Source organism: Marmota flaviventris, chromosome 2, assembly GCF_047511675.1.
Source record: "Marmota flaviventris isolate mMarFla1 chromosome 2, mMarFla1.hap1, whole genome shotgun sequence".
Classification (NCBI taxonomy): domain Eukaryota; kingdom Metazoa; phylum Chordata; class Mammalia; order Rodentia; family Sciuridae; genus Marmota; species Marmota flaviventris.
In genome coordinates this window covers 173,834,085-173,862,033 of record NC_092499.1, presented here as the reverse complement: position 1 = coordinate 173,862,033, position 27,949 = coordinate 173,834,085, and the positions used below count along the sequence as shown (strand labels likewise).

The 27,949-nt window shown below is 38.7% G+C and overlaps 1 protein-coding gene across 1 annotated transcript; it reads left to right on the top strand.

Moving 5' to 3' along the window:
- Window positions 1–27,536, top strand: Pank2 (pantothenate kinase 2). Its single transcript, XM_027954858.2, has 7 exons — window positions 1–341; window positions 12,095–12,447; window positions 15,024–15,277; window positions 16,920–17,096; window positions 21,635–21,758; window positions 23,332–23,457; window positions 27,252–27,536. Exons 1-7 carry the CDS (start codon window positions 83–85, stop codon window positions 27,309–27,311), a joined length of 1,353 nt encoding a protein of 450 aa, XP_027810659.1. The 5' UTR covers window positions 1–82; the 3' UTR covers window positions 27,312–27,536.
- The last annotated feature ends 413 nt before the right edge of the window (window positions 27,537–27,949 follow it).

The window sequence follows — 27,949 nt, the reverse complement described above, 5'->3', positions numbered from 1 at the left end:
GCTCAGGCTGGACTGCCGCGGAGGAGGCAGAAGGATTCCGGCGCTGGGGGGCTGGCTCGGGCGGCAGCGGTGGCTGCTGCGGATGGGAGCGGGCCGGCTCGGCGCGTCCATGGAGCGCCACGGCAGGGCCGCCGCCACCTCAGCCTCGTCGGCTGGGGAGCCGGCGCCCGGGGGCCCCGAAGGGCGGCGGCGGGAGCCACTGCGGCGCCGGGCGAGCAGCGCGTCGGCGCCTGCTGTCGGGGCCTCGGCGAATGGTGTGAGGCGGGATCGGCCCAACTCCTACAGCGACCCTGCCTCGGTCCCCCGCCCTCGGGTCGAAAGCCTCCGGAAAAAGCGGCCGCGTAAGTGCCCCACGGAGCGCCCTGCGGCTCGCCCAGCCCCCTTCGTTCCCGGCTGCCGTTTTTCCCGCGCGTGGACAGTGCCCCCGCACGGTGGTCCCACGTTGGTGCGTGGCCTGATGCTGGGCTAGAGGGCTCGAGTTCCCCTGTCGCGGAGCCTTCAGAGTTGGGGCCCCCGTCGGGCCCTCGCGGCCATTAGTCTGCGCTTCCCCCTTGTTGCAGTGCCAGGACCCTTCCTCCCTCTCCTTAGCTCCTCGGGCGTTCTTTTCCAGAGAGTCACATGATTTGGTCCTCTAGAAGGCTTCTTTTGATTTGATTCATTTTCATCGCCTTTCTCCCCTCCCCCAAAATCCTTTGACTCCTCGGTGTCTGTCTTCCGTGGATTTCCAGAGAGCTGCTTTCCGAGACGTTAAATCCTTTTTATCTTGCCATTTCGAGCTTAGCGGAAAATGATTAACCGCCCCCGAGTCGCTCCCAGCCTAAAAGTGGATTCCCTGTTTCTTGCACCTCTAAGGTTTGGTTGCTTTTCTTCCCTTGAGAATTCAGGTCATCTCACACCCAGATATCTCTTGTTTTCCTTCCATCTATTTGCAGGTAGTCACGATTCAGGGCTGTAGCATTTTGGGCATTACGGGTTTTAGTTTTGAAGGGAGACTACATCTTCCTGAATTTTGCCTTGGGAGTTGCATTTGCTTTTCCCAGAGAACGTGTTTCTCCGTTTTATAACCAGGTTTCTTTTTCTGCATTTTCTTTTCATCCCTCCCTTTTACAGGTCTTCATTTCAAGACTGCTGTCTCACAGCCATTGCTACTGTTGAAAGTATCAGTTGCCCTGATACTGTAATATGAGCTTTACATTGTAGCGGGGTAGATTTGCTGATGGTGGTGGTTGCTAAATTCCTATTTGAGGAAATCGAGTTGCTTAAATGCAGATTGTGAGAATGAGGTTAAGTGGCAGGAAGTGGGTGAACTCTGTGTTAGTCTCAGCCACTCAGTTTGCTTTTTCTTTTATCCTTTGTGATTTGGGTGATTAAATGTAGCTCTGTTTTGCTATAGAAAGTTTGGGAATTTTCAGTTCTTTCGTCCTTTCCCATCTTCTTGCAAGAGATTTGGAAAAAAGTCTCAACTGATTCCAGTATCAGAGTTAGTTACCTAGTTTTTGTTTTGTTTGAGAAGCACCTGATTTTGAATAGTGCAAACCATTAGTTCCTTCATGTGTTTTTTTCTTCTACATTTCTTTTCTTTTCTTCTTCTTCTTTTTTTCTTTTGGGTACCGGAGATTGAACTCAGGGGCACTCAACCACTGAGCCACATCCGCAGCCCTATTTTGTATTTTATTTAGAGACAGAGTCTCAGAGTTGCTTAGTGCCTAGTGCTTGCTGAGGCTGGCTCATCCTCCTGCCTCAGCCTGCCAAGCTGCTGGGATTACAGGCATGTGCCACCATGCCCAGGTTCCTTCATGATTTTGTATTACATGGTTGAAGATGTGTGTGTAAATTTCAGAGATTCAGCAAGTAAGAAACACAGCTATATAGAGAGCCGTTTGTGATCATTAACCACAAGGATCATAAGTGTTGTATTTTGGATGTTTGCATGGGTCAGTACTTTTCTAAGGTCTTTAATAACTCATTAGTCCTCAAAGCTCTGAGATAAGTAGGTAGTATTCCATTCATTTTACAGATGAGAAAATGGTCATGTTTGCCCCGTGTTGATTGGTTAGTGTGTGGTGGGATAGAACTGTAAACTCAGGCCCAGAATGTTGATGCATACTAGTAATCCCATCTACTCCGAGGCTGAAGCAGGAGGATCCAAAATTCAAGACCAACCTAGGCAACTTAGTGAGACCTACTCTCAAAATAAAACTTTAAAAAAGGGTTGAACATGTTGCTCAGTGTTAGAATGCTTGTTTAGCATGCTCAAGGCCCTGATTTCAATCCTCAGAACTGGGAGTGTGAAAAGGAAAAGAAAACAAAGGAAATGTAAACTCAGGAATTCTAGCTTCATTGCTTCTGCTTCTAACCACTGTGTTTTACCGAATTGTTGATGTTCATTTAGTTGTATCTTGATTGCTCTAAGACCAAACACAAGCGTGATCGTTTGAGCTCAAGGCTCTTACTTGTACTATGGAAGTACTTTCAAGTATTGAGCATAAAAATAACCAGAGTTAAGAATGCACATTTCCTGGGCTCAGTTCTTTATCTTTAGAATCAGAATCTGGGGAGAGGGATTGGAAAAACTGCCATTCAAGTCCAGGCCACTCTAAGATCCCTCTGGAAAACTGGTTTAGGCAGGGGGCAGCAGGAGTGGGCATTTTTTTTTTTTTTAAAGACAGAGAGAGAATTTTTAATATTTATTTCTTAGTTATTGGCGGACACAACATCTTTTGTTTGTATGTGGTGCTGAGGATCGAACCCGGGCCGCACGTATGCCAGGCGATCGCGCTACCACTTGAGCCACATCCCTAGCCCCGGGGGTGGGCATTTTAAAGTGGCTTTGAAACTTAAAGTACTAAGAAGATAAATAGTCATGTTATAGGATTTATGTTTTGATTTGGTGTCCGATATTCATTGTGTTCACCTTCATTGCTTTCTCTGACAAATTATGAAGTCATCTTTCAGATAATGAGACCTGAAAATGAGATAACAATATATTATTTTTCCTTTGATTTGCACTTCTTATATTATCCTGGAGTGCACCTGTTAGATGGAGAGGCAGTTCATTGCTACTGAATCCTTCAAGAATGTACTTTAGTTTTAAATTTGAGAATTCCATGAAAATGAAATCTTTTGTCTTTATTGGTACATTTGGCTATGGAAAGGTGCCACCTTTTGGTTGGGGTTGGAAAATCTTGTTCTGATGTCCTTATGTTACTTGTCTAAGAGCACAAAGTCTAGTTATTATTTGAAATTAGAAGGAAACTAGTTTGTCTTAGAATTTTCATGGCCCTAGTTAGTCAAGTTCTGCTACCACATGTCCCTAGAGCAGTATGGTTCCCAGACTACTGGTCCTTCTTTTAGACTTTCTGCATCAGAATAATTAGGGATGAGGCTAGTCATGTGTCTGTGTTCTTGAAAAGTTTTGAGTTAATTGGGGTGTATGTCTTAGGACTGAGAAAAATATCTAATAAAGATGGATTAAAAATAATGGAAACATGGGCTGGGAATGTAGCTCAGTTGGTATAACACTGACCTAGCATTCATGAGGTGTTGGGTTCAATTCCCAGCACTGCAAAACGAAACAAGCCAAAAAAAAAAAAAAAAAACAAAAAAACATGGAAATAAGATAATAGTGATCATTATAGCTACCATTTTCTGAGTGCTTGTTTTGATATTTTATAAACATCTCACTTTGGTCTTATATACCCTGTGAGGTAAGTTTTTTTTTTTTTTTAAATTCCCAGTTTCTAGATGAGGAAAAGGCTCAGTGAAATTGTCCCTTTGTCTAAGGCCAGGCCTTATTGAGTTAGTGATGGAGGTTTTTTTTTTTTTTTTTTCAGTGTTCGGGATGAAACCCAGGGCCATGAACTTACTATATAACTGCTCTACTACTGAGCATTCTACCAGCCTAGAGCTGGTTTTGATTCTAGGTGTCTGATTTTAGACCAAGAATGTTCTTGATCCCCATTTTGGGACTGGGGGAAAGCATATGTGATGTAATCCAGAGCTGTGGTTGTAAGATGTTTTAAAAATTGTCTCCAACCCACCCCAACCCCCCTTTCATGCAGAAGGGTCTAAAATAATTTTAAAAAATTTATCATACATACAATAAAATGCAATCTTGATAAACATGAAAACATACATTTTTATCAAGGGCCTCAGATGTGCAGCAGATGTGCAGTAGGTGTGGGAATCCTGGGATCATAGTACTCCATAGCAGCATTGGGGACCAGCCAGTTCTTTGATGTTAACTCCAAAGTATGCTGTAGTGGACCAGGGAGATCTTTGGGACTTGCTGATTTTGGAATCATGCCAATCATGAGAAATCCTTAACCCTTATTAGTCTAGAAGGTAAGGTATAAAGGTTTTGTAGCTTGACAATACTAACCTGCAAAAAGGGTTATTTTCCTTGTCTTTTTTTTTTAATATTTATTTTTTGGTGTACATGGACACAACACAATGCATTTTATTTTTATGTGGTGCTGAGGATCGAACCCGGGTCCCACTCGTGCTAGGTGAGCGCTCTATCGCTGAGCCACAATCCGAGCCCTATTTTCCTTGTCTCTTGAGGGAACATAAGTGTTGGCAGAATAGAGCTGCTCTTGAGTCCATTGAGACCCTCCCTAGACCCCCTTTATCAAGCTCACCATTTCACCTGCAGTGAATTCACCTAAGGAATTAGGACGGGCTGCCCACTAGGAGCTCAGGAAGAAAGTGGTTGATTTCCTGTAGCTTTGTATCCCGTTATTGAGAAACAGAATGGGAGAGGATGTTTTTTAACTTAATGTTTTATCACTTTTTTTTTTTTTTTTTTCATTGCTTGGAGTGGAAGCCAAGGCCTTGCTCATGCTAGGAAAGCACTTTACCACTGAACTACATCCTCAACCCCTGTTTTAAGCATCACCTTTAAATCAGAATGAAACCAAAGTAAATATGGCCCCTCACCTTGGATGTATAACATATATATATAAAGTATTAAGCAAGGCCTAAAAAATAATCCAGTTATGCAGCTGTGTAAAATGGCACAGTGTGTTATTTTAGGGGTTATAGGTATGAAACATGTTTTTGAATAATATGGTTATTCAGTGTTGCCATCCCTGCCCTCTATTTTTCTGGGAACATTAAGGCAAGAAGAGATAGATGCTATTAAAAATATTTTACTTAAATACTTTTTCCAAAGGAGAGAGGGAACACAGATAATTCACTATATGTTGTTGGAGAGAACCTTATCAGGTAGTGAAAAGAACGGCTATTTCTATTGGTCATTTAAAAGAGCAATGAGGTTTGTTAGACTTAAGTTAGTATAAACTGAGTACTTTGCAGGTTCAGAACTTGGAGTACCTTTGTCTTTAGGAACTGTTGTTTCTCAGTTTATTTCAGTAAAACATAACCATAATATGAAAGTCCCTTTTTAAAATAATGGCTTAAAGTTTGCCTTCTAAAAGTGAAAACCACTCTCAGTTTTTCAGTAGTCTTGGACACAATACTTTTATTTTATTTTTTTTTGTGCTGGGGATTGAACTCAGGGGGCCTTGTGCATGCAAGGCAAGCACTCTGCCAACTGAGCTATATCTCCAGCCCTTATTTAATATATATTTTTATGTGGTGCTTAGGATTGAACCCAGTGCCTCATATGTGCAAGGCAAGTGCTCCACCACTGAGTTACAACCCCAACCCTTTCTATAGTCTTAGTTAACATTTGTGTGTTTACATTTCCTGAATATAGAATTTATGATTGGGCATACTGATTTTATGATGTAGTGTTTTGTAAGCATCCAGTCTTTGAGTTTAAAGCTATTCTGGGAAAAGAATAATAATTATTAAAGTGTGTTTTTTAATATTAGGCCAAAATCTTTTTTTAATATTGATTTTATTTTTTAAAAACATGACAGTGGAATGCATTACAATTCTTTTTTTTAAAAATATGTATTTTTTAGGTGTAGATAGACAGAACACAATGCCTTTATTTTTATGTGGTGCTGAGGATGGAACCCGGGTCCCGCCCATACCAGGCGAGCACTCTACCGCTGAGCCACAATCCCAGCCCACATTACAATTCTTATTACACATAGAGCACAATTTTTCATATCTCTGTTTGTATATAAAGTATGTTCATAACAATTCATGTCTTCATACATGTACTTTGGATAGTGATATCTATCACATTCCACCATCATTGCTAACCTCCTGCCCACTCCCTTCCCCTCCCACGCCAGGCCAAGATCTTAACTGACTAGACTATCCTACGGATTTGAGATTGTAGTGTGTTAACCACATATGGTCTGGTAAAGGTGTAATTCCTAATGTTAGAAAATTGAGCACTCCCTTGCTCCACCTGGTACTGGGGATTCACACATGCTAGGAAGGCAATCTACTAACTCAACTGTATTGTATCCCCAACCCTTTTTTAAAATTTTTTATTTTGAGAAGAGGTCTTACTAAGTTACCCAGACTGGCCTTGAACTTGGGATCATCCTGCCTCAGCTTCCTTAGTAGCTGGAATTACAGGTGTGTGCCTGGCCAGTATACCATTTTAATAGTGATAATATACTTCCAGTGTGTTAGATTTATTTATTAATATTTTATATTTTTTGCTATGCTGTTGTGTATGACCTTTTTTCATGTCATTTTGTTTTGCTTATGTATAATAGCAAAATGAAAAGCTATTGGTGTTTGTATCTGAATACCTTTAAACATTTTTGTTGTTGTTCTATTGGTTTTAATTAGTTTTCTTAGATTTTATACTTTTGGAATATTGAGATAATCATGGTTTTTTTCCTTCAACTTATTAATACAGAAAGCCTCAGTAATTAGACTTTCTAATGTGAAAACCATCCTTTCATTCCTGAGAAGATTCTTTGCTGACCATGATGGTCTTACTCTTTATTTTACGGCTGGATCCCATTTAATAATTTAGTGTTTTTATATTTGGGTTCCCAGATGCCTTTGTTATTTTGGTGCCAGGAATTGAATCCAGGGGCTCTTAATCACTGAGCCACATTCCAACCCTTTTTATTTTTTGTTTTGAGATAAGGTCTCACTAATTTGCTTAGGGCCTCGCTAAATTGCTGAGGCTGGCTTTGAAGTTGTATTCCTCCTGTTTTAGCCTCCTGAGCTGCTAGGATTATAGGTGCCCCACACACCGGCCTCTCCTATAGTTTCAGTGTGAGATTATGCTGGAACGATAGAGAAGCTTTGTCTGGAAACCAGTAGGGTCTGAAATTTTTTATTCCCCTTTCGATAGATCTTTGACATTGTTAGAAATGTTTTTTAGTGCGTTTGATTGCCATGTTTTTAAGTCTTATTCTGAACTACTTGATGTTTTTTTCCTTCCCCCCTGACTGATTCATGTTAGTATACACTTTAAACTAACTGATTGCTGTTGGCTTAAGATTTCTGAGCATGTACTTTTTCTTTTCTTTTTTAAAGAAAAGCCATATTTCTTTTTCTTGGATGTAGTTACCAGACTCTTGTCTGTTAGTGACGTTTTCAAAGCTTTGTTTTATTTTATTTTCAGTATGGGGATTGAACCCAGAAGCACTCTAATGCTGCCTTACATCTCCATCCCCCTTTTTTTAAATATATATATTTTTTAGTTGTAGATGGACAAGTACCTTTATTTTGTTTATTTATTTTTATGTGATGTTGAGGATCAAACCCAGGGCTCCACAGCTGCTTCGCAAGCGCTCTACCGCTGAGCCACAACCTCAGCCCTCAAAGCTTTATTTTATTGATCAGCAATACTGTAACTGTACACAGTGATGTTTTTCTGTTTTTATTTACATAGTTTATCTTTAACATCTGCTCTTTTTTTTAAAGTAGCTTTCAAATTGTGCATGTTTCCTTTAAACTGGTACATAAAAATTGTACAGACTCATGTGGTTCTCTGTGATGTTTCCATACATGTATATACTGTATAATGTTCAAATCAAGGTAAATATCTTTCTCCTCAGATTATTTTTATTTCTTTATGGTGAAAACATTCAAGATCCTTTAGGGCTGGGGGAGTAGTAGCTTGGTGGTAAAATGCGTTGGGTTCAACCACCAGCATTTCCCATCCCCACCAAATACATCACACTATTATTATTTACATCTAGTTGGAAAAGTTATGTTCCTTTTTTCTTCTTCTGGCATTACCTCTACATTTTTAGATTTTGAAGGGGGGTACTGGGGATTGAACTTGGGCACTAGGCCACTGAACCACATCCCCAGCTCTATTTTGTTTTTTATTTAGAGACAGGGTCTCACTGAGTTGCTTAGTGCCTAAAAATTGCTGAGGCTGGGTTTGAACTCTCGGTCCTCCTATCTCAGCCTCCCTAGCTGCTGGAATTACAGGCCTGTGCCACTGTGCCCGGCTATTATACAATTTTTTAAAAATTATTTATTTTTTTTTTAGTTATAGGTGGACATAATATTTTATATTTATGTGGTGCTGAGGATCGAACCCAGTATCTCACGCATGCGAGGCGAGCGTTCTACTTCTGAGCCACAACCCCAGCCCCTACCTATATGTTTTTAACACATTTAAAGTTACTTTTCTTTCTTGTCTAGAATTAATCAGAATCTTTATGTTTTCTTCCTTTTTCCAACAAGGCAGAAATGCTGCTTGCTTTCACTTCCTACTCCTTTTTCTTCCTCTTTGACTTCCTATGTTGAAACCATGTAAGTATTTTAGTTCCAGATTGCTTGTTTTTCTAAAAGTCAGCATGTGCTGGTTTCTCTGCTTATAGCCCATGGATGAAAAGTTTCTTAGAGCTCTTGGATGTTTTAAAATTACGTTGATATGCATCTACTAATTATTGCAGAGGAAATCTTGGAGTAGTAAAAGTTGAGCTCTTTTGTGTGTGAAGATTTCTTTGCATTCCACTTGAAAGCTAGTTTAGCTAGATAAAAAGTTTCCAAATCCGTTTCCTAATAACTTTGAAGCAGGTACTCTATTGTCTTCTACTAGTGCTTCATTGTCTTCTAGATCTGTGTTGCTGTTGAAAAGTCTGTTTACTTTTATGAAATTTATGTATCTTTGCAGGGATTCAGTTCTTTCCTTAGGATTTCCTGAAATTTAAGTAGGATGTGTCTAGGTCTTCCTTTTTCACTAGTTATATATAACACTTGGTGTTTTGACTTGATGATTCATGTCCTCTCTTCCCTAGAAAATTTCTGGAACTTGTATAATAGAGGTATTGAACTTTATGGTTCTATATTCTGTGTTTCTACTTTACCTTCATACCTGAGAGGCAGTCTAGAAGAATTTGTTTTGTTTTCCATTTTTTTTTCCTGCCCATTTTGTTGGTGAGTATGTCTATTAAGCTTTATTTTGGCAGTAGTTTCTTTTATAAAAATGTGTGTTTTTTTTTTTTAAAGTATGATTTACATAGAGTAAGCTGCAGCCATTTAAAGTGTACCATTTCACCCATTTTGACACAAGTATTCACCTAGGTCTTGCTAGGCATAGTGGCACATGCCTGTAATCTCAGTGCCTTGGGAGACTGAGGCAGGAGAATCTCAAGTTCAAAGTCAGCCTCAACAACTTAGCAAGACCCTGTCTCTTAATAAATAACAAAAAAAGGGTGGGGGGTGCTGGGGATGTGGCATAATGCCTCTGGGTTCAATCCCTGGTGTACAAGATAAACCAAATTACCTAGGTATATATAGACATACAACCTCCATACTCCCAACAATCATAATTTGGGTTGCCATGGAAAGTGTTTTTCTGCTTTTGTGCAATTTAGTTCCTTCTGTCTAGCCTGTGATCTGCTTTTTCTCAGATGCAGAAGTGATTGGTTTGCATTTTCATATAAGTGGAATCATAAAGTAGGTAGCCTTTTGTGCAAGGCTGCTTTCACTCAACCTGTTTTTAAGATTCATGAATGTTAAGTTTGTAATAGTTTATTTTTTTGGGGGGGGCATTTGAAATCATTTTCCTTTATAACTTGGAAATTAACATGGGTATACTTTATTTAAATTTCGCCAATTTTACTCAAGTTCTTTTGTGTATTTAGTTTTATATAATTTTTTAAAATACCAGTGTTATAAGTTTTATCTTTTTTTAAATATTTATTTTTTAGCTGGACACAATATCTTTATTTTATTTTTATGTGGTGCTGAGGATCGAACCCAGGGCCTCGCACGTGCTAGGTGAGCGCTCTACACCGAGCCACAACCCCAGCCCATAGTTTTATATAATTTTTATAACGTGTTAATGCTTGCAACTACACTAATTAGCAGTCATTTTTAAATTTTTAATTTTTCTCTGGTAGCTTATTCTTCATGGATGAGATCTCATTTTATTATGCCTGAGGACATTTAAGATTCTCCTGGTTGTTCTTGCAGTTCTTCAGATACCAAGTTTATCATATTTGTGGCATTTATTTCCCTTTGGTAACTCTAGCTTGTACAGTGGTCATCCCTGGTTTGAGTTTTGTTCTTCTGTCAGTGGATGCAGTTTCTATTTACCGATCTGTCAGGGTGGACTATAGAGGAGAGATGGATGTATGTGTGGCCAGATGTGGGGACTCCCCATTATTTGTGGCTAACAGTAGCTACCCAGATGTCATCTTGATTTTGGGACTACAGTGCCACTGAAGAGTTTGTCTCTGCAGGGGTGGAGTGGGGAGTATTGGAAGGGGGGAAGTGGGCCTGTCCATTTGCATGAAATGTATTTCCCTACCATATCACTTGATCCTGCTTCCATTCCATGGCAGCCATGCTTGTTGGCAACCTCAATGGATCATCCACCCTTACATCCTCTCCCATCTTTGTAGCTGCTCTCAGTTTTAATAGCATTCCTCTTGGGAGGGTTGTGGACTGTTATTACCTAGTTCTAGTAATATCACTTTTTTCTTTTTCTTTTTTTGGTACCAGGGATTGAACCAGGGGTACTTGACCACTAAGCTACATCCCCAGCCCTTTTTATTTCTTATTTTGAGACAGGGTCTCACTAAATTGCTGAGTCTGGCTTTGAACTCACGATCTTCCTGCCTCAGTCTTCTGAGCTGCTGGGATTACAGGCGTGCACCACCACGCCCAGTGTAATATCACTTCTTGGGTTCCAGAATTATTTTAGAAAAGGATATATCAGTAAGTTGATATTTTAGCCATTTCTAGGAATTAGGGTGGGAGAGGAAGGCATGTAAATCTGCAGTACATTTTGATCCAATTTCCTGAAGTCTTTTTTTTTCTTTTCTTTTTGTTGGAGAGGATGTTGAGGAGACTGATACTGATGTTAACTTAAAGTCTGTTGAAATCTTTTATTTTTAGGACATCATGTTTTGAGAGAAATTAATCACTGGAGCTTATTTGTTAGGTAGGGTAGGGAATTTCCTGTATCTTTAGTTTTAGTACTAAACCAGAGTTTTGAGTTCTCAATATTTCTCGTTAAGCCAGTTGGAGGCATGAAGATTTTCATTCTCCATCTTTGTTTTTCAGATATGAGTTTATTGTAGTCATTTTTTGGTGGGGGAGCATTGGGGATTGAACCCAGGGGCACTTAACCCTGAGTCACAGCCCCAGACTTTTTTATTTTTTATTTTGAGATAGAATCTTGTAAGTTGATTAGGACCTCCCTAAGTAGCTGAGGCTGGCCTTGAACTTGTGACCCTCCTGCCTTAGCCTCCTGAGTCACTGGGATTATAGTGTTTTTTTTTTTTTTTGGTACCAGGGTTTGAATTCAGGGGCACTCGACCACTTGGTCACATCCCCAGCCCTGTTTTATATTTTATTTAGAGACAGGGTCTCACTGAATTGCTTAGCACCTCATAGTTGCTGAGGCTGGCTTTGAACTTGCGATCCTCCTGCCTTAGCCTCCTAAGTCGCTGGGATTACAGGCATGTGCCACCGCGCCCAGCCACTTGGCTTATTTTTAAAAAAATATTTTATAGTACAGTTTGGACTTGTCTGTATAGGAAGGTTAGGTTGGCTCAATACTCTGATATTTTTCTTTTTGATCTTTGTCCTAGTTTTTTCCAAATCAGAGGCAGTCACATTTCTTCACCCCCTTTTGTATAGATTAATATCCCTTGGGAACCAGAGGGTGTGAAATAAGTTGCCAGCTGTAAACTCAGGTTTTTAGAAAAGCTGTTCTGACTTTTTTTTTCTTCCCTAGTTTTTCCATGGTTTGGCTTGGATATTGGTGGAACCCTGGTCAAGCTGGTTTATTTTGAACCCAAAGACATCACTGCTGAAGAAGAAGAGGAAGAAGTGGAGAGTCTTAAAAGCATTCGGAAGTACTTGACCTCCAATGTGGCTTATGGGTCCACTGGTATTAGGGACGTGCACCTGGAGTTGAAGGACCTGACTCTGTGTGGACGCAAAGGCAATCTGCACTTTATACGCTTTCCCACTCATGACATGCCTGCTTTTATTCAAATGGGCAGAGATAAAAACTTCTCGAGTCTCCACACTGTCTTTTGTGCCACTGGAGGTGGAGCATACAAATTTGAGCAGGATTTTCTCACAGTATGCATTTTTTAGCTTATATACAATTTATGGTAATTTGATTGTTAAAAATAATGCCAATTGCAAGTGGTAAAATTATTTCCATTTCTAATGGAACTTGAATTTTCTTTAGTGCAATGAAGACTAAATATAAATTAGTAATAGGAGTTAGCTATCTAGAGATAGCTGTATTGATGAGAATCAGGACCTCTAAAAGCATTGCATTTTGTCATTCCTCTCCATGAATACTTATTGAGTCTGGGATAAACAGAAGAACAATGAGCTTGAATAATAAAAAACCCTGTCATAAAATTGTTTCCAGACTCATCTATCACATGATTTTTCTGCCTTTCTATGTGCTCTATGTTCACTGAGTCTGTCCACCACATCTGTCCCTGAGGGCAAGGGTCACCCAGCACTTAATTTTGCCTTCTTTCTGTGAACAGTGAGCAAGGCCTTGAGCCTAGGTCTTTTGAGGATGGATGTCAGGATAGGTGTAAGAATTGACTAGTGAATGGCTAAGACCCTACCTTCAGGGTTCAGTACAGATTTAAAAATGTCTCTAGTGACCATGTTTTTCATGCCACCTAATGAGAATATTAGACCAAAGGAGATTCTACCTTTGTTTTATTCTACACATCTTTCTTTTTTCGCTTGTATGTCATTATTATATGGTTTGTGACCTTGTCCTCTTTCTTTGTTCTCTGTGTCCTGACTTTTTCCCTGTAACTGGCCAGAGTCGTCATAGTATGAAATTGACGTGAATTATTTAACAGGGTTTTATATTCTTTGTTTGGATTTTTCTTGGTTGCTGTTTTTCAGTGGTTTCTTTTTCCTCCTGTGAGTACAGGAGAGGTAGCCAAAGAGAGGCTTATGTCCTTTGTGGAAGTCTTCTAGTGGGCTTTGGACTATAAACGAGAGGAGAAAACCTCTCTGTTTCTAGGATTCAACAGAGTTCTTTGCAACGTACTTGAAAACTATTCAGGCTGTTAGAGGATCATGTTATGTGCTTATCCAAGGAGAGGGTTCAAAGTGGATTTTATGCCTTAGGAATTGGCTCTTGGGAATTCTCTTTTGTATGCACCAGTGCTGTACTTTAAAACTATATGAAACAAAATGCCTGTCAAATTGTGTATTAGGAGTGATTAATATTATAAAGAGAGAATTTTTTAAAATCTGAGTTTCTTTTTTAATGTGAATCATATTTTCTTATTTTATATTTAGTTTGCTTCTTGGCACTAAATTTATATTCTGAATAACTTGGAATAGTTAAATTACCTGTGAATTCAGTCATTGAATATGTCACTTGGGCTGAGATTCATTAGAAATAATATCACAGCAGGATATCTAAGGATAAAATGAGAAATTGATTTGACATACACTATCAGAAAACGACTTGGGTTCTAATAGGCCACTGGATTAGGAGTGAAAATACTGGCACTTAGAGATGCAGGGAAGTCAACTTTGAATTCATCTTGACATGGGGGCGTGGCTAGATGAAATGACAGTGATGAACACTTAAAGGGTTTTGGATTTGGTCCCAGGAGTAGCTTAATATTCTTAATTAATTAAATTAAGGATTCATCCAAGGCTGTCCATTAACTCTTTTTCATAACCCACAGTGGCTGTGAATAAATTGAATGTAAAATGTAATCAAATGGGATTTGGATTAAAGAGGGAGAATTTGATGGGCTAAACTTGGTTATAAACAGAATCAGGTACTTCAGGGAGTTGAGCCTTGTAAACATCCAGGTGGTTCAGAAGTTCATAGACATGGCAGTCTGTATCAGCTCTCTTAAGTACTGTGAAAAGTTTATATATATCTTAAATTTTTCTGTGCATGACTGTGTATGACACATGTGCATGTAAACATGGTTTAAAAAAAAAAAAAGTCAAATTGAGCCATATTTTATAAAATGGTTTCCAATTTGCTTTTTGACTGACAGCATGTCTTGTGATTCTTTCCATTTTAATACATATAGATCTTTATTCTTAATTGCTATGCCAATTCCATAATGTTGAATAATTTCTTTATTAATTGCTTACAAGGAATTAAGTTAAAAAAATGATTTCAGTTTTGATATGGCTAATCCGACCTTCCCTAGAGCTATAATCAGTTTAAATAGGGAGAAATTTTCTAATTGGATACTTGAAGCCCTTTGGCTTTAGGTTAAATAGTAAGGTGTGGCTTCTTTTGATACTGTTCCATAGACTTGAATCTGGTCTTTTGGAAAGCTGGTGTCATAGTCTTTATGGCTCCTGCACTTGTCACCAGGTACTCTGTAATAGAGCTATGGCTTAATTTGTGCACCTGCCTCAATGAGCATTCACTTAAGATTTTTGGTGCACTTCTTCAGCTGCTGCAGTAGTTTGTATGTAGAGTATATTTGGGTCTATGGGAGCAGGCGTCTGTCTTGGCAGGCCATCCCTGTGTGTTGTCCCTAAATCTGTTCTGTAATGCTCTGTATCAAATAATACATATCTGTGGGTGTATTTTTATGGTGTGTCTAACGTAGAGGGGATGTCTTTTTAAACAGAAGTTTTTATTTCTTTGGTTTGGTAAAAAAAAGTCTGAATACAGTCTTATTTTATTACAGATAGGTGATCTTCAGCTTTGCAAACTGGATGAACTAGACTGCTTAATCAAAGGAATTTTATATATTGACTCAGTTGGTTTCAATGGACGGTCACAGTGCTATTACTTTGAAAATCCTGCTGATTCTGAAAAATGTCAGAAGTTACCATTTGAGTTGAAAAACCCATATCCTCTCCTTCTGGTGAACATTGGCTCAGGGGTTAGCATTTTAGCAGTGTATTCCAAAGATAATTACAAGAGGGTCACAGGAACAAGGTAAGTCTTTTATAGAGAAGTCATTGTTTATTCTTAGTATCATACTAGGTTAACTGAGTTTTCAGGTATTATATGTAACTGTACCTGCAAGAACTGGTTAAAATTATGTACCTTTAATGTCTTGCTGAGGATTTTATTACTACAGTTTAATAAAATGTTTCATCAATAGACTCGTCCATCAAGTTCATGGTCTTGGCCCTCAGTTGGTTTATGATGCATTTATACAAAGTAGAAAAAATTACTAGGTAGCATTTTAGAAGGGAAAGTCCTGTAGATTTTGTGTGATAATTTAAAAAAAAAATACATATTTATTAGTTGTAGATGGACACAATACCTGTATTTTACTTATTTTTATGTGGTGCTGAGTATGGAATCTAGTGTCTCACACATGCCAGGCAAGCACTGTACCGCTGAACAACAACTCCAGTCTGAAATCTGTAGATTTTATACATCTGTACAAATACACATATTTACACATTCATGCACACATGTGATCAGAAGAAGGTAGTCTGGAAAGGGAGGAATAGGTGGAAGAAGAGAGTGAATATGTTTTGGTTTAAGAATCAGGTCACTTGAAAAACAAGGATCTGGGATTAGGATAAACTTTTTTTGCGGGGGTAACTGGGGATTGAATCCAGGGGCACTTCACCACTGAGCCATAATTTTTATTTTGAGACAGGGTCTTGCTAAGTTGCTTAGGGCCTCATTGAGTTTCTGAGGCTGACTTTGGATTTGGGATTCTCCTGCCTTAGACTCTGGGATTAGAGTCACTAATAGGCATGTGCTACCATGCCCAGCTAAATAAACATTTTTTTTTTTTTTAAACAAGAGTGAGCAAAATAATGAGAGGAGGCTGTGTGTCGTGGCACACATGCCTGTAATCCCAGTGGGTTAGGAGGCTGAGGCAGGAAGATCATGGGTTCAAAGACGGCCTCAGAAACTTAGTGAGGCCCTAAGCAACTTGGAGAGGCCCTGTCTCTAAATATTAAAAAGGGCTGAGTATGTGGCTCACATCTAGGGTTCAATCCCAGGTACCCCAAAAAAAAAATTGTTGGAGAAAACAGATTAGTGGAGTCTGATGGGGTGCCAATGAGCCAGGGTGATAAAGTGCTTGAATGAGAATTACGTCAGTGAATACGGGAAGAGGGAAAGTGAGACAGTGCCAGTGTGACTGGTCCCAGGTATGGGGCTAAACTGTAACTGAGGCTCTTTATACCTACTAGCACCCTAACTGCTCTCAGAACTTGGGAAGGGAGGGGCTGGAATTGTGGCTCAGTGACTGAGCGCTTGCCTCGTACATGTGAGGCCCTGGATTCGAACCTCAGTACCACATAAAAATAAAATTAAAAAAAAAATGCCCTCATTTAAAAAAAAAAAAACTTGGGAAGGGAGGCGGGCCCTATTTTTTGCTGCTTTGCTTGTCTGATGAATGTGTCCATCCAAGGTGTCTATGAAGCAGACTTTTTCATATATATGAAAGCATATATATATATGAAGCAGGCTTGTTTCTTACTGATGGCATCTGCAGGATTGTATTGGGGCAAGAGTGAATTGACGTGAATACTTTTAGGGGTCATAATTTTTACTCATCTATTCCTATTTTTTAAAAATATTGTACTTTATTGCTTGTTTTTAATTACAGTCTTGGAGGAGGAACATTTTTTGGTCTCTGCTGTCTTCTTACTGGCTGTACCACTTTTGAAGAAGCTCTTGAAATGGCATCTCGTGGAGATAGCACCAAAGTGGATAAATTAGTGCGAGACATTTATGGAGGAGATTATGAGAGGTTTGGATTGCCAGGCTGGGCTGTAGCTTCGAGGTAAGGGAGCCGGTGTATTCTAAGTAGTACAGGAATATGGTTTTAAGTACCTGACATATGTTTTCTTTTAAGCAGCTTTATTGAAATATAATTTATGTACTGTGAAATTACCTGGTTAAAGTGTGTAACTTAGTGGTTTCTAGTATATTTCCAGAACTGTGCAGCCATCACCATGATCCAATTTTGGAATATTTTCATCTCCTGGAAAAAAGGCTTATATTTATTGGTTGCCACTCCCTGTTTCCCCACCTCCAGCCCTGCCTAATACTAATCTACTTTTTTTTTTTTAACATTTATTTTTTAGTTATAGGTGGACACAATATCTTTATTTTATTTTTATGTGGTACTGAGGATCAAACCCAGTGCCTCACACATGCTAAGCATGCATTGTACCTCTTGAGCCACAACCCCAGCCTTTAATCTACTTTTTGACTCTGTGGATTTGGCTTCTCCTGCATATTTCCTATTGTATCATACATGTGCTGTTTTATGACAGCTTCTTTCACTGAGCATAATGTTTTATCATGAATGTTTATTCCTTTTTGTTGCTGAATAATATTCCATTATATGCATATATCACATTTTACTCATTTATCAGTTGATAAACATTTGGGTTATTTTCCACTTTTTGGCTGTTTTTTTTTTTTTTAATATTTATTTTTTAGTTGTAGTTGGGACACAATACCTTTATTTTATTTATTTTTATGTGGTGCTGAGGATTGAACCCAGGGCCTTGTACATGCTAGGTGAGTGCTCTACCGCTGAGCCACAACCCCAGCCCTTTTTGGCTACTTTTATGAATGATGCTGAATTTGGTGTACTTGTCTTTGTGTGGACACTTTTTAATTCTCTTAGGTGCATCTTTTTAATTAGGTGCGTATCTAGGAATGGAGCTTCTAGGTCATGTGGTAACTTTATTTATTTTTTATTTTTTTTTATTGGTTATTCAAAACATTACAAAGCTCTTGACATATCATATTTCATGCATTAGATTCAAGTTGGTTATGAACTCCCAATTTTACCCCAAATACAGATTGCAGAATCACATCGGTTACACATCCACATTTTTACATAATGCCCTATTAGTAACTGTTGTATTCTGCTACCTTTCCTATCCTCAACTATCCCCCCTCCCCTCCCCTCCCATCTTCTCTCTCTACTCCATCTACTGTAATTCATTTCTCTCCTTGTTTATTTTCCCATTCCCCTCACAACCTCTTATATGTAATTTTGTATAACAATGAGGGTCTCCCTCCATTACCATGCAATTTCCCTTTTCTCTCCCTTTGCCTCCCACCTCATGTCTCTGTTTAATGTTAATCTTTTCTTCCTGCTCTTCCTCCCTGCTCTGTTCTTAGTTGCTCTCATTATATCAAAGAAGACATTTGGTATTTGTTTTTTAGGGATTGGCTAGCTTCACTAAGCATAATCTGCTCTAGTGCCATCCATTTCCCTGCAAATTCCATGATTTTGTCATTTTTTAGTGCTGCGTAATGCTCCATGGTGTATAAATGCCACATTTTTTTTATCCATTCATCTATTGAAGGGCATCTGGGTTGGTTCCACAGTCTAGCAATTGTGAATTGTGCTGCTATGAACATCGATGTGGCAGTATCCCTGTAGTACGCTCTTTTAAGGTCTTCAGGGAATAGTCCGAGAAGGGCAATAGCTGGGTCAAATGGTGGTTCCATTCCCAGCTTTCCCAGAAATCTCCATACTGCTTTCCAAATTGGCCGCACCAGTTTGCAGTCCCACCAGCAATGTACAAGAGTACCCTTTTCGCCACATCGGTCATGTGGTAACTTTATGTTTAATCTTTTGAAGAAGTACTAGACTGTTTTCTAAAGTGTCTGCACTGTCTTACAACCTGGATTTTTAAAGAGTGTTAAGTTTTTTTCATGTCCTTCAGCCTGTTTATCTCTTTGGTCTTAGCTGTCTTAATAGGCATGAAGTGATTTTTTTTTTTGTTTTTAAACTGGGAATTGAACCCAGGGGCACTTTACTGCTGAGCTACATCCCCAGTCCTTTTTATTTTTTATTTTGAGACAGGTTTCATTGAGTTTGCTTTGGGCCTCACTAAGTTACTGAGGCTGGCCTTGAACTTAAAATTGTCCTGCCTTGAACTTACAGTTGTCCTGCCTCAGCCTCCTGTATCACTGGGATTACAGGTGTGCATTACTGTAACCACACGAAGTGATAGTTCATTGTGGTTTTTATTTGCATTTCCCTAATGGCTAGTGATGAACAGTTTCACATATGCTTATTGGCCCTATGTCTGTTATCTTAACACCTATGTCTGTGTTCAAATCGTACCAATTTTTTCTTGTGGGGCACAGTGGCATAAGCTTGTAATTCCAGCGGCTCAAAAGGCTGAGGCAGGAGGATCACAAGTTCAAAACCAGCCTCAGCAAAAGCAAGGTGCTAAGCAACTCAGTGAGACCCTGTCTGTAAATAAAATACAAAATAGCGCTGGGGATGTGTTCAATTCCTGGTACCAAAAAAAAAAAAAATTTTTTTTTCTATTGTTTTTATCTTAATATTGAATTACAAGAATTGTTTATATGTTGAATACAAGCTCCTTATTAGAGATTCAATTTGCAAATATTTCCTCTCCTTTTATATTGTCTTTTCATTTCTTTGATGGTGTTCTTTGCAGCATAGTTTCAAATTTTGGCAAAGTCCATCTTTGTTTTCTCTCTCATCTCTTGTGCTTTTAGTGTCATAGATAAGAATTCATTGTCTAAGATCGTGAAGGTTTACTTCTGTATTTTCAGTTCATATATTTAGGTCTGTTACCCACTTTGAATTAATTTTTATATATGGTGAGAAGTAAAGGTCCAAATGCCTTTCTTCTTTATTGTGTTGCTATCTAGTTGTCCCAGCACCTTTTGTTGTAAAGAGTGTTCTTTCTCTATTGAATGTCTTTGGTCCCTTTGTCCAAAATCAATTAACCAGTAATTACATTGTAAAGGATTCCTGATCCAGTCCCAAAAGGGGGAAAAAAAAAAAAGTGAGAGAGAAAAAAAAGAAAATCAATTGACCATAGATGTTTAGGTTTATTTCTGGACTCTTAGTTCTTTGTCACTAATCTGTCTGTCCTTAAGCCAGTATCACACTGCCTTGGTTACTGTAGCTTTGTATTAAGCCATTTATTTATTTATTTATTTATTTATAAGAGAGAGTGGGAGAGAGAGAATTTTTTAATATTTATTTTTTTAGTTCTCGGCGGACACAGCATCTTTGTTTGTATGTGGTGCTGAGGATGGAACCTGCGCCGTACGCGGCATGCCAGGCCAGCACACTACCGCTTGAGCCACATCCCCAGCCCTTGTATTAAGTTTTGAAATTAGGAAAACCAAGTCTTCTAACTTGTTCTTTTTTGGCTATTTTGGGTTTCTTGAATTTCTATATGAATTTTAGGATCAATTAGGCAATATCTGCAAAGAAGACAACTGAGATTTTGGTAAGGATTGAGTTGAATCTACTGACTAGTTTACAGAGAATTACCATCTTAACACTGTAAGGTCTTCTGGTCCAAAAAGATGGAATATTTTTCCATTTATTTAGGTCTTTGCTTTTTTTTTTCAACAGTGTTTTATAGATTTCAGTGTAAAAGCATTTACTTTTTTTTTTTTTTGGTACCAGGGATTGAACCCTAGGGCGCTTAACCACTGAGCTGCACCCCACCCCTTTTTTATATTTTGTTTAAGAGACAGAATCTTGCTGAATTGCATAGGGCCTTGCTAAATTGATGAATCTGGCCTTGAATCTGCAATCCTCCTTTCTCAGCCTCCCAAGTGGTACAGGCGTGTGCCACCGCGCCTGGCTACCATTATACTTTCCTTAAATGTTCCCTGAGTGTTTTATTCTCTTTGTTATTATATATGGAATTGTTTTGAGATTGTGTAGCAATTCAATTGTATATTTAGGCACATGGATTTTAATAGAAGAGCTACTCATTTATACATGTTGTTCACTAATTTTAGGCACTTAGTGCCATATATTTTATTTTGTTTGCAGCATTTGCTCATTGGTCCTGACTTTCTTTTTCTGACTGTCTAGGTTTTTGTTTTGGTCAAGCAGCAATTCTTATGGTCAAGAAATTAACTTGACACTCTTAAGTAGCTCACTTTAGACTCAGCTCCCTGCACTTTGCTTTGCTCTGATAAAGTAGTTTACTAAATGTAAATGTGAGCATCTGAGTAGAACAGCTTTGTGTTTGGGATGGATTGCTGATAGAACTGTCTGTGATGGCAGAAAGGGTGCTGCCTTCTGTGGGACTATCTGGGTATCAAAGCTGGGTGTTGGTAGACACCACAGGGAAAGCTGCCTGTTCATTTAGAATGCTTGTGGGCTCTATTTGAAGCTGAGTTCTCTGAGCAGATGCTTAGGTGCTTCATTATTTGTGAGATAAGAAGTTTGGAAGACGTGAACAGTATTGCCCTAAAGAAGCGTTTTATCTTAGTAAAGTAAAATTGAAGTTCCATTGGGCTGTGTTGCCTTTGGTTTAGCAATGGGATATTTTTTTCCCATCACAGCTTTGGAAACATGATGAGCAAGGAGAAGCGAGAGGCTGTCAGTAAGGAGGACCTCGCCAGAGCAACTTTGATCACCATCACCAACAACATTGGCTCCATAGCAAGAATGTGTGCCCTTAATGAAGTAAGGGGACATGGGTTTTTTATGTTGCTCTAAGGAAAATACTGAACTTCCTAAGCGGCCCCACCTTGACGTTAAGCTTTTTTCTTCTTAGAACATTGCCTACATATAGTTATGTGGTGGACTTTTGTTTCAGTGCAAAGCTAAGATTTCTTCTAATACAGGTTAATCTTCACTGATTTATTTTTTCTTCTTACTGAAGATAACACTGCTACTGTCTAAGTAAAATGACCTCTTTTGAGGAGAAAGTAGAGGGAATTAGGAAGATAGCTAGTGTTGGGGAGTGGGGAGGTGGGCAGTGATGGGTAATGATGCTGAATCGAGACTCCATGCTCATTGGGAGCAGTAGAGGCTCAGGAAAGGAATCCACAGAAGTCACTGAAGCTGGGAGAAGACTGAGCAGGCAGAGGAATGTCACCCTGGCTCCCCTCTACTTCAGCAGAGCTGCGTCTTTGTGCTTTCAGCTTCTTTACAGTGCTGCCTTGTAGCATTCAGGTCAAGCAGCATTGTACAGGGCTATGAAAGAACCAAGAATGGGCTGCCCTTGGGGAAAGAGAACTTAGGATCTAGTTGGTGCAGCTTGATGTCCCTATTTATACATTTTTGTTTAAAGTTATTCTTTAGATAATACAGTCATGCAGCTTAAAAGGAAACCTCAGAAGACAGAAGGATTTTTCTCATTTTTAAATAAAAAAATTTGGATGGGATCAAATAATTAAATTTCTTCATTTTAATATAACACTTTTTTCTTTATTGCATGTTCCCTTTCCTGTGCTTATGTATTTTAAGGTAGCTAGCATACATACCATTTCATATATACTTAAGTATTATACATTTCTTGGTTGCATATTTGATTAGGTTCATCTGTGTCATGGATTATTCACATAACTTTGGCATTTCACATGCTGGATAGTTGGTTGCTTGCCAGTGATAACTCTTCAGTAAGCAGTTTTAAGTGTGAAACTACTCTTTGGCTCAGTTTTATTCTTGATATGGGACTTACTCAGGAGTGAGACTTCAGGTCTTAAGAGTATGACCATCTTATGAATCTTGGTGCATATTGCTGTGATACTTTACACACACTGCGCCCCTTTAGATCATCTTTAGCAATGAATTAATGGATCCATTGTACTGCAGTTTTACTAATGTTGGGGGTAGAATTTCAGGTAGTTTTTTTTTTTGTTAATAGTTCTATAATTCTGCTTTCTTTAATCATTAGTGAAGATGAATTTTTCCAACTTGCAAATCTTGTGTGATCTGCCTATTTGTGTCGCTTTGCTCTTTTTGAATTGGGTTATAGTTTTTAATTGTGTAACAAATTTACTTAAAATTAGTTGTCATTTGTCATATTTAATAAGAATGTCTTTCCTAATCTGATTTCTTCTTCTGTGATATTTTTGGGCATGCTTTTGCAGTGGGTCCAGAGTTGTTTGGGAATCAAAATTTCAGAAGTCTTGGACCAAATGGAATAAATTTGATCATCAGTCAAGTTGCTGCATGGTCCTCTGTTGGGGTAACTTTTATGAGAAAACAGAAATTAAGATGCAAACTAATTGCCTTTTTTTGATGTGCTCAGAACATTAACCAGGTGGTATTTGTTGGAAATTTCTTGAGAATTAATACGATCGCCATGCGGCTTTTGGCATATGCTTTGGATTATTGGTCCAAGGGACAGTTGAAAGCACTTTTTTCAGAACATGAGGTAAGTGGATTTGTTTCTGGTGATGTGTCATATATACAAAAGTGCACAGTTGTAGTGGAACTTGAAGGACAGGTGAACTGGGTTGCAGTATTTCTGTTTTTTTTTTTTTTTTTTTTGTAATTGTATGAGGTAGAATTTAACTTTGTAATGTTTGAAAGCTTTTTTTAAAAATCTGATATATAGTACAAAGTAGATTTTTGGCTATTTTAATTGTAAGTTTAAGCAATTTTAAAGAAAATAATTTTTTTGTTGTTGTTGTCATGGTGCTGGGGATCAAACTCAGAGCCTGCACATGCTAGGCAAGTGCCGAGCTATCCTATATTCTTTTTAAAACAATCTTTATTTTTTTCTCATTGCACTGACTCTGAAAACGCAGTTGTTCTGGGTTTTTACTTTTTTCACTTTTTTGATGTCAGTTATTATGTATTGATATAAAATTCATATACTATTTAAGATATATATTCTAAAAATGAATGGATCAGTGAAAAAACATTCTAGACTAGAACCACATTATTGTAAGAACACGTAGTCAGGCTAGAAATGACAAAGTGGAGAGGAATCATTAAATTGTTCAACCTGATATCCTATCTTGGAAAGTGCCCTTTTTTACTGTTTGGGAAAAAATGGGACCAAAGCTGTAGAAGGGTTTCTAGAAGAGTTTCTCTCTTTTCTCTGTTTGGTTGTTGGGCAGTTGAACTATTAAGTGTTGTTGGAGTTCAGGTAGTACTACCATGAACATTTTTCAGAATTGTATGTGGGTATTTATTTTAAGTGTTTACATGGATTGACAGAAATCAAGTAGGATTTGAGATGCTGTAAGTAAAGATTATTTTTTTCCTTTAAAGTTGTTCTAAGTTTTTCTTTTTAAATTGTTCAAGTTCATAGTTAAAATCCCAACTACATAGAGTCCCCATATCAAAAAGCATTATCAAAGCCCAAAGTCATCTGATTTTTTTATATTAGTAAATCAATACAGAATTTGGCCATAAGTTTCATATAGTTCATAAGTTTTGTGCATTTTGCTTTTATTATCCTTGACCTGTTTTGTTTTACTTTGTTAGAATAAAAATAAACTTTATTTATGTTATGTAATAGTATAAATTTCCTCCTGTATTATTTTTACATCTTTTTGAAATTTTCCTAGGTAGAACTTATGAGATTAGTTTCTTAGCCTTTTTTAAACTTACACCCTCATATCATAATAATAGTTGAGTATCTCTAGTTATGAAATTTGAAATCTGAAACTGTTTTTGCACAGGGGATTTGAACCCAGAGGTGCTGTATTACTGAACTGCATCTCCACCCCACCCATATACATACATACATATATATATATATATATATATATATATATATATATATATATATATATATATACACATACACACACACACACACACATATATAGCCAATGGCTCTTTATTTTATTTATTTATATATGGTGCTGAAAATCGAACCAAATGCCTCACATGTGCTCTACCACTGAGCTACAACCTCAGCCCATCTTTACCTCTTTTTTATTTTGAGATAGGGTGTTGCTAAATTGCCCAGGCTGGTCTCAAACTTCAGTTCTCCTACCTCAGCCTCCCAAGTAGCTGGAATTACAGGTGTGTGCCATCACATCTGGCTGAAATAAGAAACTTTTTGAATGCCAATGAGCATTTTTGGATTTTAGATTTTTGAATTAAGCATGCTCCAACTGGTAAAAAGTCTGTGAATATTTTAGACCACTTCTATGCCCAAGCATTTTGAGTAGGGGATGTGCAACCTGTAATTATAAATCTTTTTTTTTTGTATCAGGGATTGAACCAAGGGCACTTAACCCACTGAGCCACATCCTCAGACTCCCCATTTAGAGAGAGGGTTTCCTTAAGTTGCTGAGGCTGGTTTTGAACTTGCGATCCTCCTGCCTCAATCTCCTGAGGTGCTGGGATTATAGGCATGTGCCACTGCACCCAGCTGTAGTTAGAAATCTTTTTAAACCCTCATGTGTCTACAGTTTGTCATCTTTCCTGCCTGCTGACACATCATTTTTCCCTCTGGTTAGCATTGTTGCAGTGTTTGTCCCCGTGTTCTCCATTTGTGGTCAGGACTCTTACTCTAGTGTTGATCACTGCCCTTGTGGAATTTTGATCTTGAAGTGTTCTCCTGCCCCACCACAGCAAAGCAGTTGGTTTAACAGTTTTAAAGCTGTGTGTGCATTCTTCTCAAGCCTTCCTTCTCTCATCCTTTACCACTGTCATCCCAGCACTTCTTGGTCTACAACAGCCTGTCTTTACTTTATAGTAGCTTCTGGGTCTTCTGTGGTTAACTCTTATTATTATTATTATTTTTTTTAATTGTAAAACAAAGCACAGACACTGGAAGCTACATACACCAACATGTGCTGTTGGTATAAGATGACACCTGTGTCTGTTCTCTGGCAGGGTTCCCAAGCATTGCTGTCTCTTGGCTGTGTCACCTTTATAATTCTGGCCTTCTAGTAACACAAATGGATGTGACTGCCTTTTTGAAAAACTGAGAAATAGAGTGATAGGGCAGGCTTCAGCCTTGCTGCTGTTTCATCACGTTTCTTGAGCTACCTCTTGTGTGTGTGTGTGTTTTAATTTTTTTATTTGTTCTTTTTAGATATATATGTGAGCTAGTTTTTTTTGAAAGACTAAACCTCACTATTAAAGATATTTTAGACGTTTTTAATATCTTTGAAATTCACAGTCACATTGTTCAGGATCTTCCCACATTCCTTTTTCAGTCATTTCTTTTTAAAGTTCTTCAATACTTGATCTCATGCTCTTAGAGACCTTGATGGATTCTGTAACATTGTGGGTTTCCTGTCTGATTCCTGCTGGCATTCTTGTCAGTGTGGATTTTGTACCACTTTCTTTAATGTTTTATATCCTTTTTGTTTGGATTTGGGGTTCTCTTTCAGCTGCTGCTTCTCAGTCCTCCCTCATTGCTGTCTACTCCTGTGCTTCCTGCTCTGGTCTAGTGGATCCAGTGACTGCTGGGCACAGCTGCTCCTTTGGCATCCTGTAGGAAACCTACCTGCCTTGTTCTCCACATCTCATGCTCCTGTGTTCCCATTCTCAGGGTTGGTGTTCTCAGACTTTCCCTGTTGCCCTCATCCCCTCCTTTAGATGCACCTTGAATTTGTTCTACCTCCTCCTCATCCTTCCACCTCCAGCCAGGCAGGCCCTCAGCTGTGACACATCCTATCATCTTCATTCATTACTTGTCTGAAAATGTGCTAGGCCTCAGCTGGTTCTCACCTCTTTCTTCAGGACAATCCAGGTATCATCTTTTACCAGAATAACTGAGCTGCTGTTGGCCCCACCACTGCTCCTGGAATACCCACCTTGGGTTTGATTTTTCTTTTTTTGGGGTGGTGGTGTTAGTGGTGATGTATTAGGGATTCAACTCAGAGGTGCGTTACCACTCTACATCCCCAGCCCTTTTTATTTTTTGTTTTGAGACAGGGTCTCTATGTTGCTGAGGCTGGTCTCGAACTTGGTGATCCTCTTGCTTCAACCTCCTGAGTCACTAGGATTACCACTACTCCTGGCTGGGCTGGTGTTATTACACAGTGGTCTGACGTGTGTGGGGTGTCTTGTACCTCCACCCCCTCCCTGGCTAGGGAGCTCCTCAGGCCTTTCCTGTCCCCAGGCTGGCCTTGGGCCTGCTGCTAGTGCTCAGGAGTTTAGGGTGATGTTGATTTTAATACTAATAATTGTATTTGTGGTAGTTGAAATAAATCAAAGGAAAATTGCTCTTATTTTTGCTGTATTGTTTTTCAGGGTTATTTTGGAGCTGTTGGAGCACTCCTGGAGCTTTTGGAGCACTCCTGGAGCTGTTGAAGATTTCCTGATTGTTACCTGGGAGGGCGTCCTGGAAATTTCGACAATGGGATCTGTGGACTTTTGTATTTTAAAAGACTTACTCAGTTTTATGATCGTGTACTACCCGAATCAAAGCGAGAAATGATGTGTATTTTTCTAAGTCATCAAGATAAATCCTTAAAACATTCAGTCTAAACTAGCAACCCAGTAAGGAAAAAAGCATTAAAAAACAAGTGGACCATGTTCAGGCAGTGTGAGGATTGCTGTGTTTAAGTTGCCTTTCAGGGTAGCGCTGTTACACCTGTGGTGTTTTTGTAAATCTCAGCATAACTCACTGCAGATGCCTTGGAAGAGCTGTCCCGCGTTGAGCTGGCTGTGGTTGTGCATCCTGTTTTGACTTGCTATATGCAAGACAGGCTGCTGTGTGTGATAATCTAATCACTGTTTTCTCAGTACGGCCTTAGAGATCACCTGTGCATTACTCTGGTTTGCATTTAGCCTGTGTGTGTATGTACATATTGAAAAATAGTTTAAGCTTCTAAAAACTTAATTGGGTGGGTTAATTCTGTTCCTGAAACTGAAAAAGCAACTTTTAGAAGGGCAGCTCTGTGTTACTTCTCTAAATCATGGGAAGATCTGTATGGAAGGAGAAAACT

Coding starts and splice junctions, on each gene's coding strand:
- Pank2 (XM_027954858.2), top strand. CDS start 83: ATGGGAGCGGGCCGGCTCGGCGCGTCCATGGAGCGCCACGGCAGGGCC. Junction 15,278..16,919: donor AAGAGGGTCACAGGAACAAG/GTAAGTCTTTTA, acceptor TTTTAATTACAG/TCTTGGAGGAGGAACATTTT. Junction 23,458..27,251: donor CACTTTTTTCAGAACATGAG/GTAAGTGGATTT, acceptor ATTGTTTTTCAG/GGTTATTTTGGAGCTGTTGG.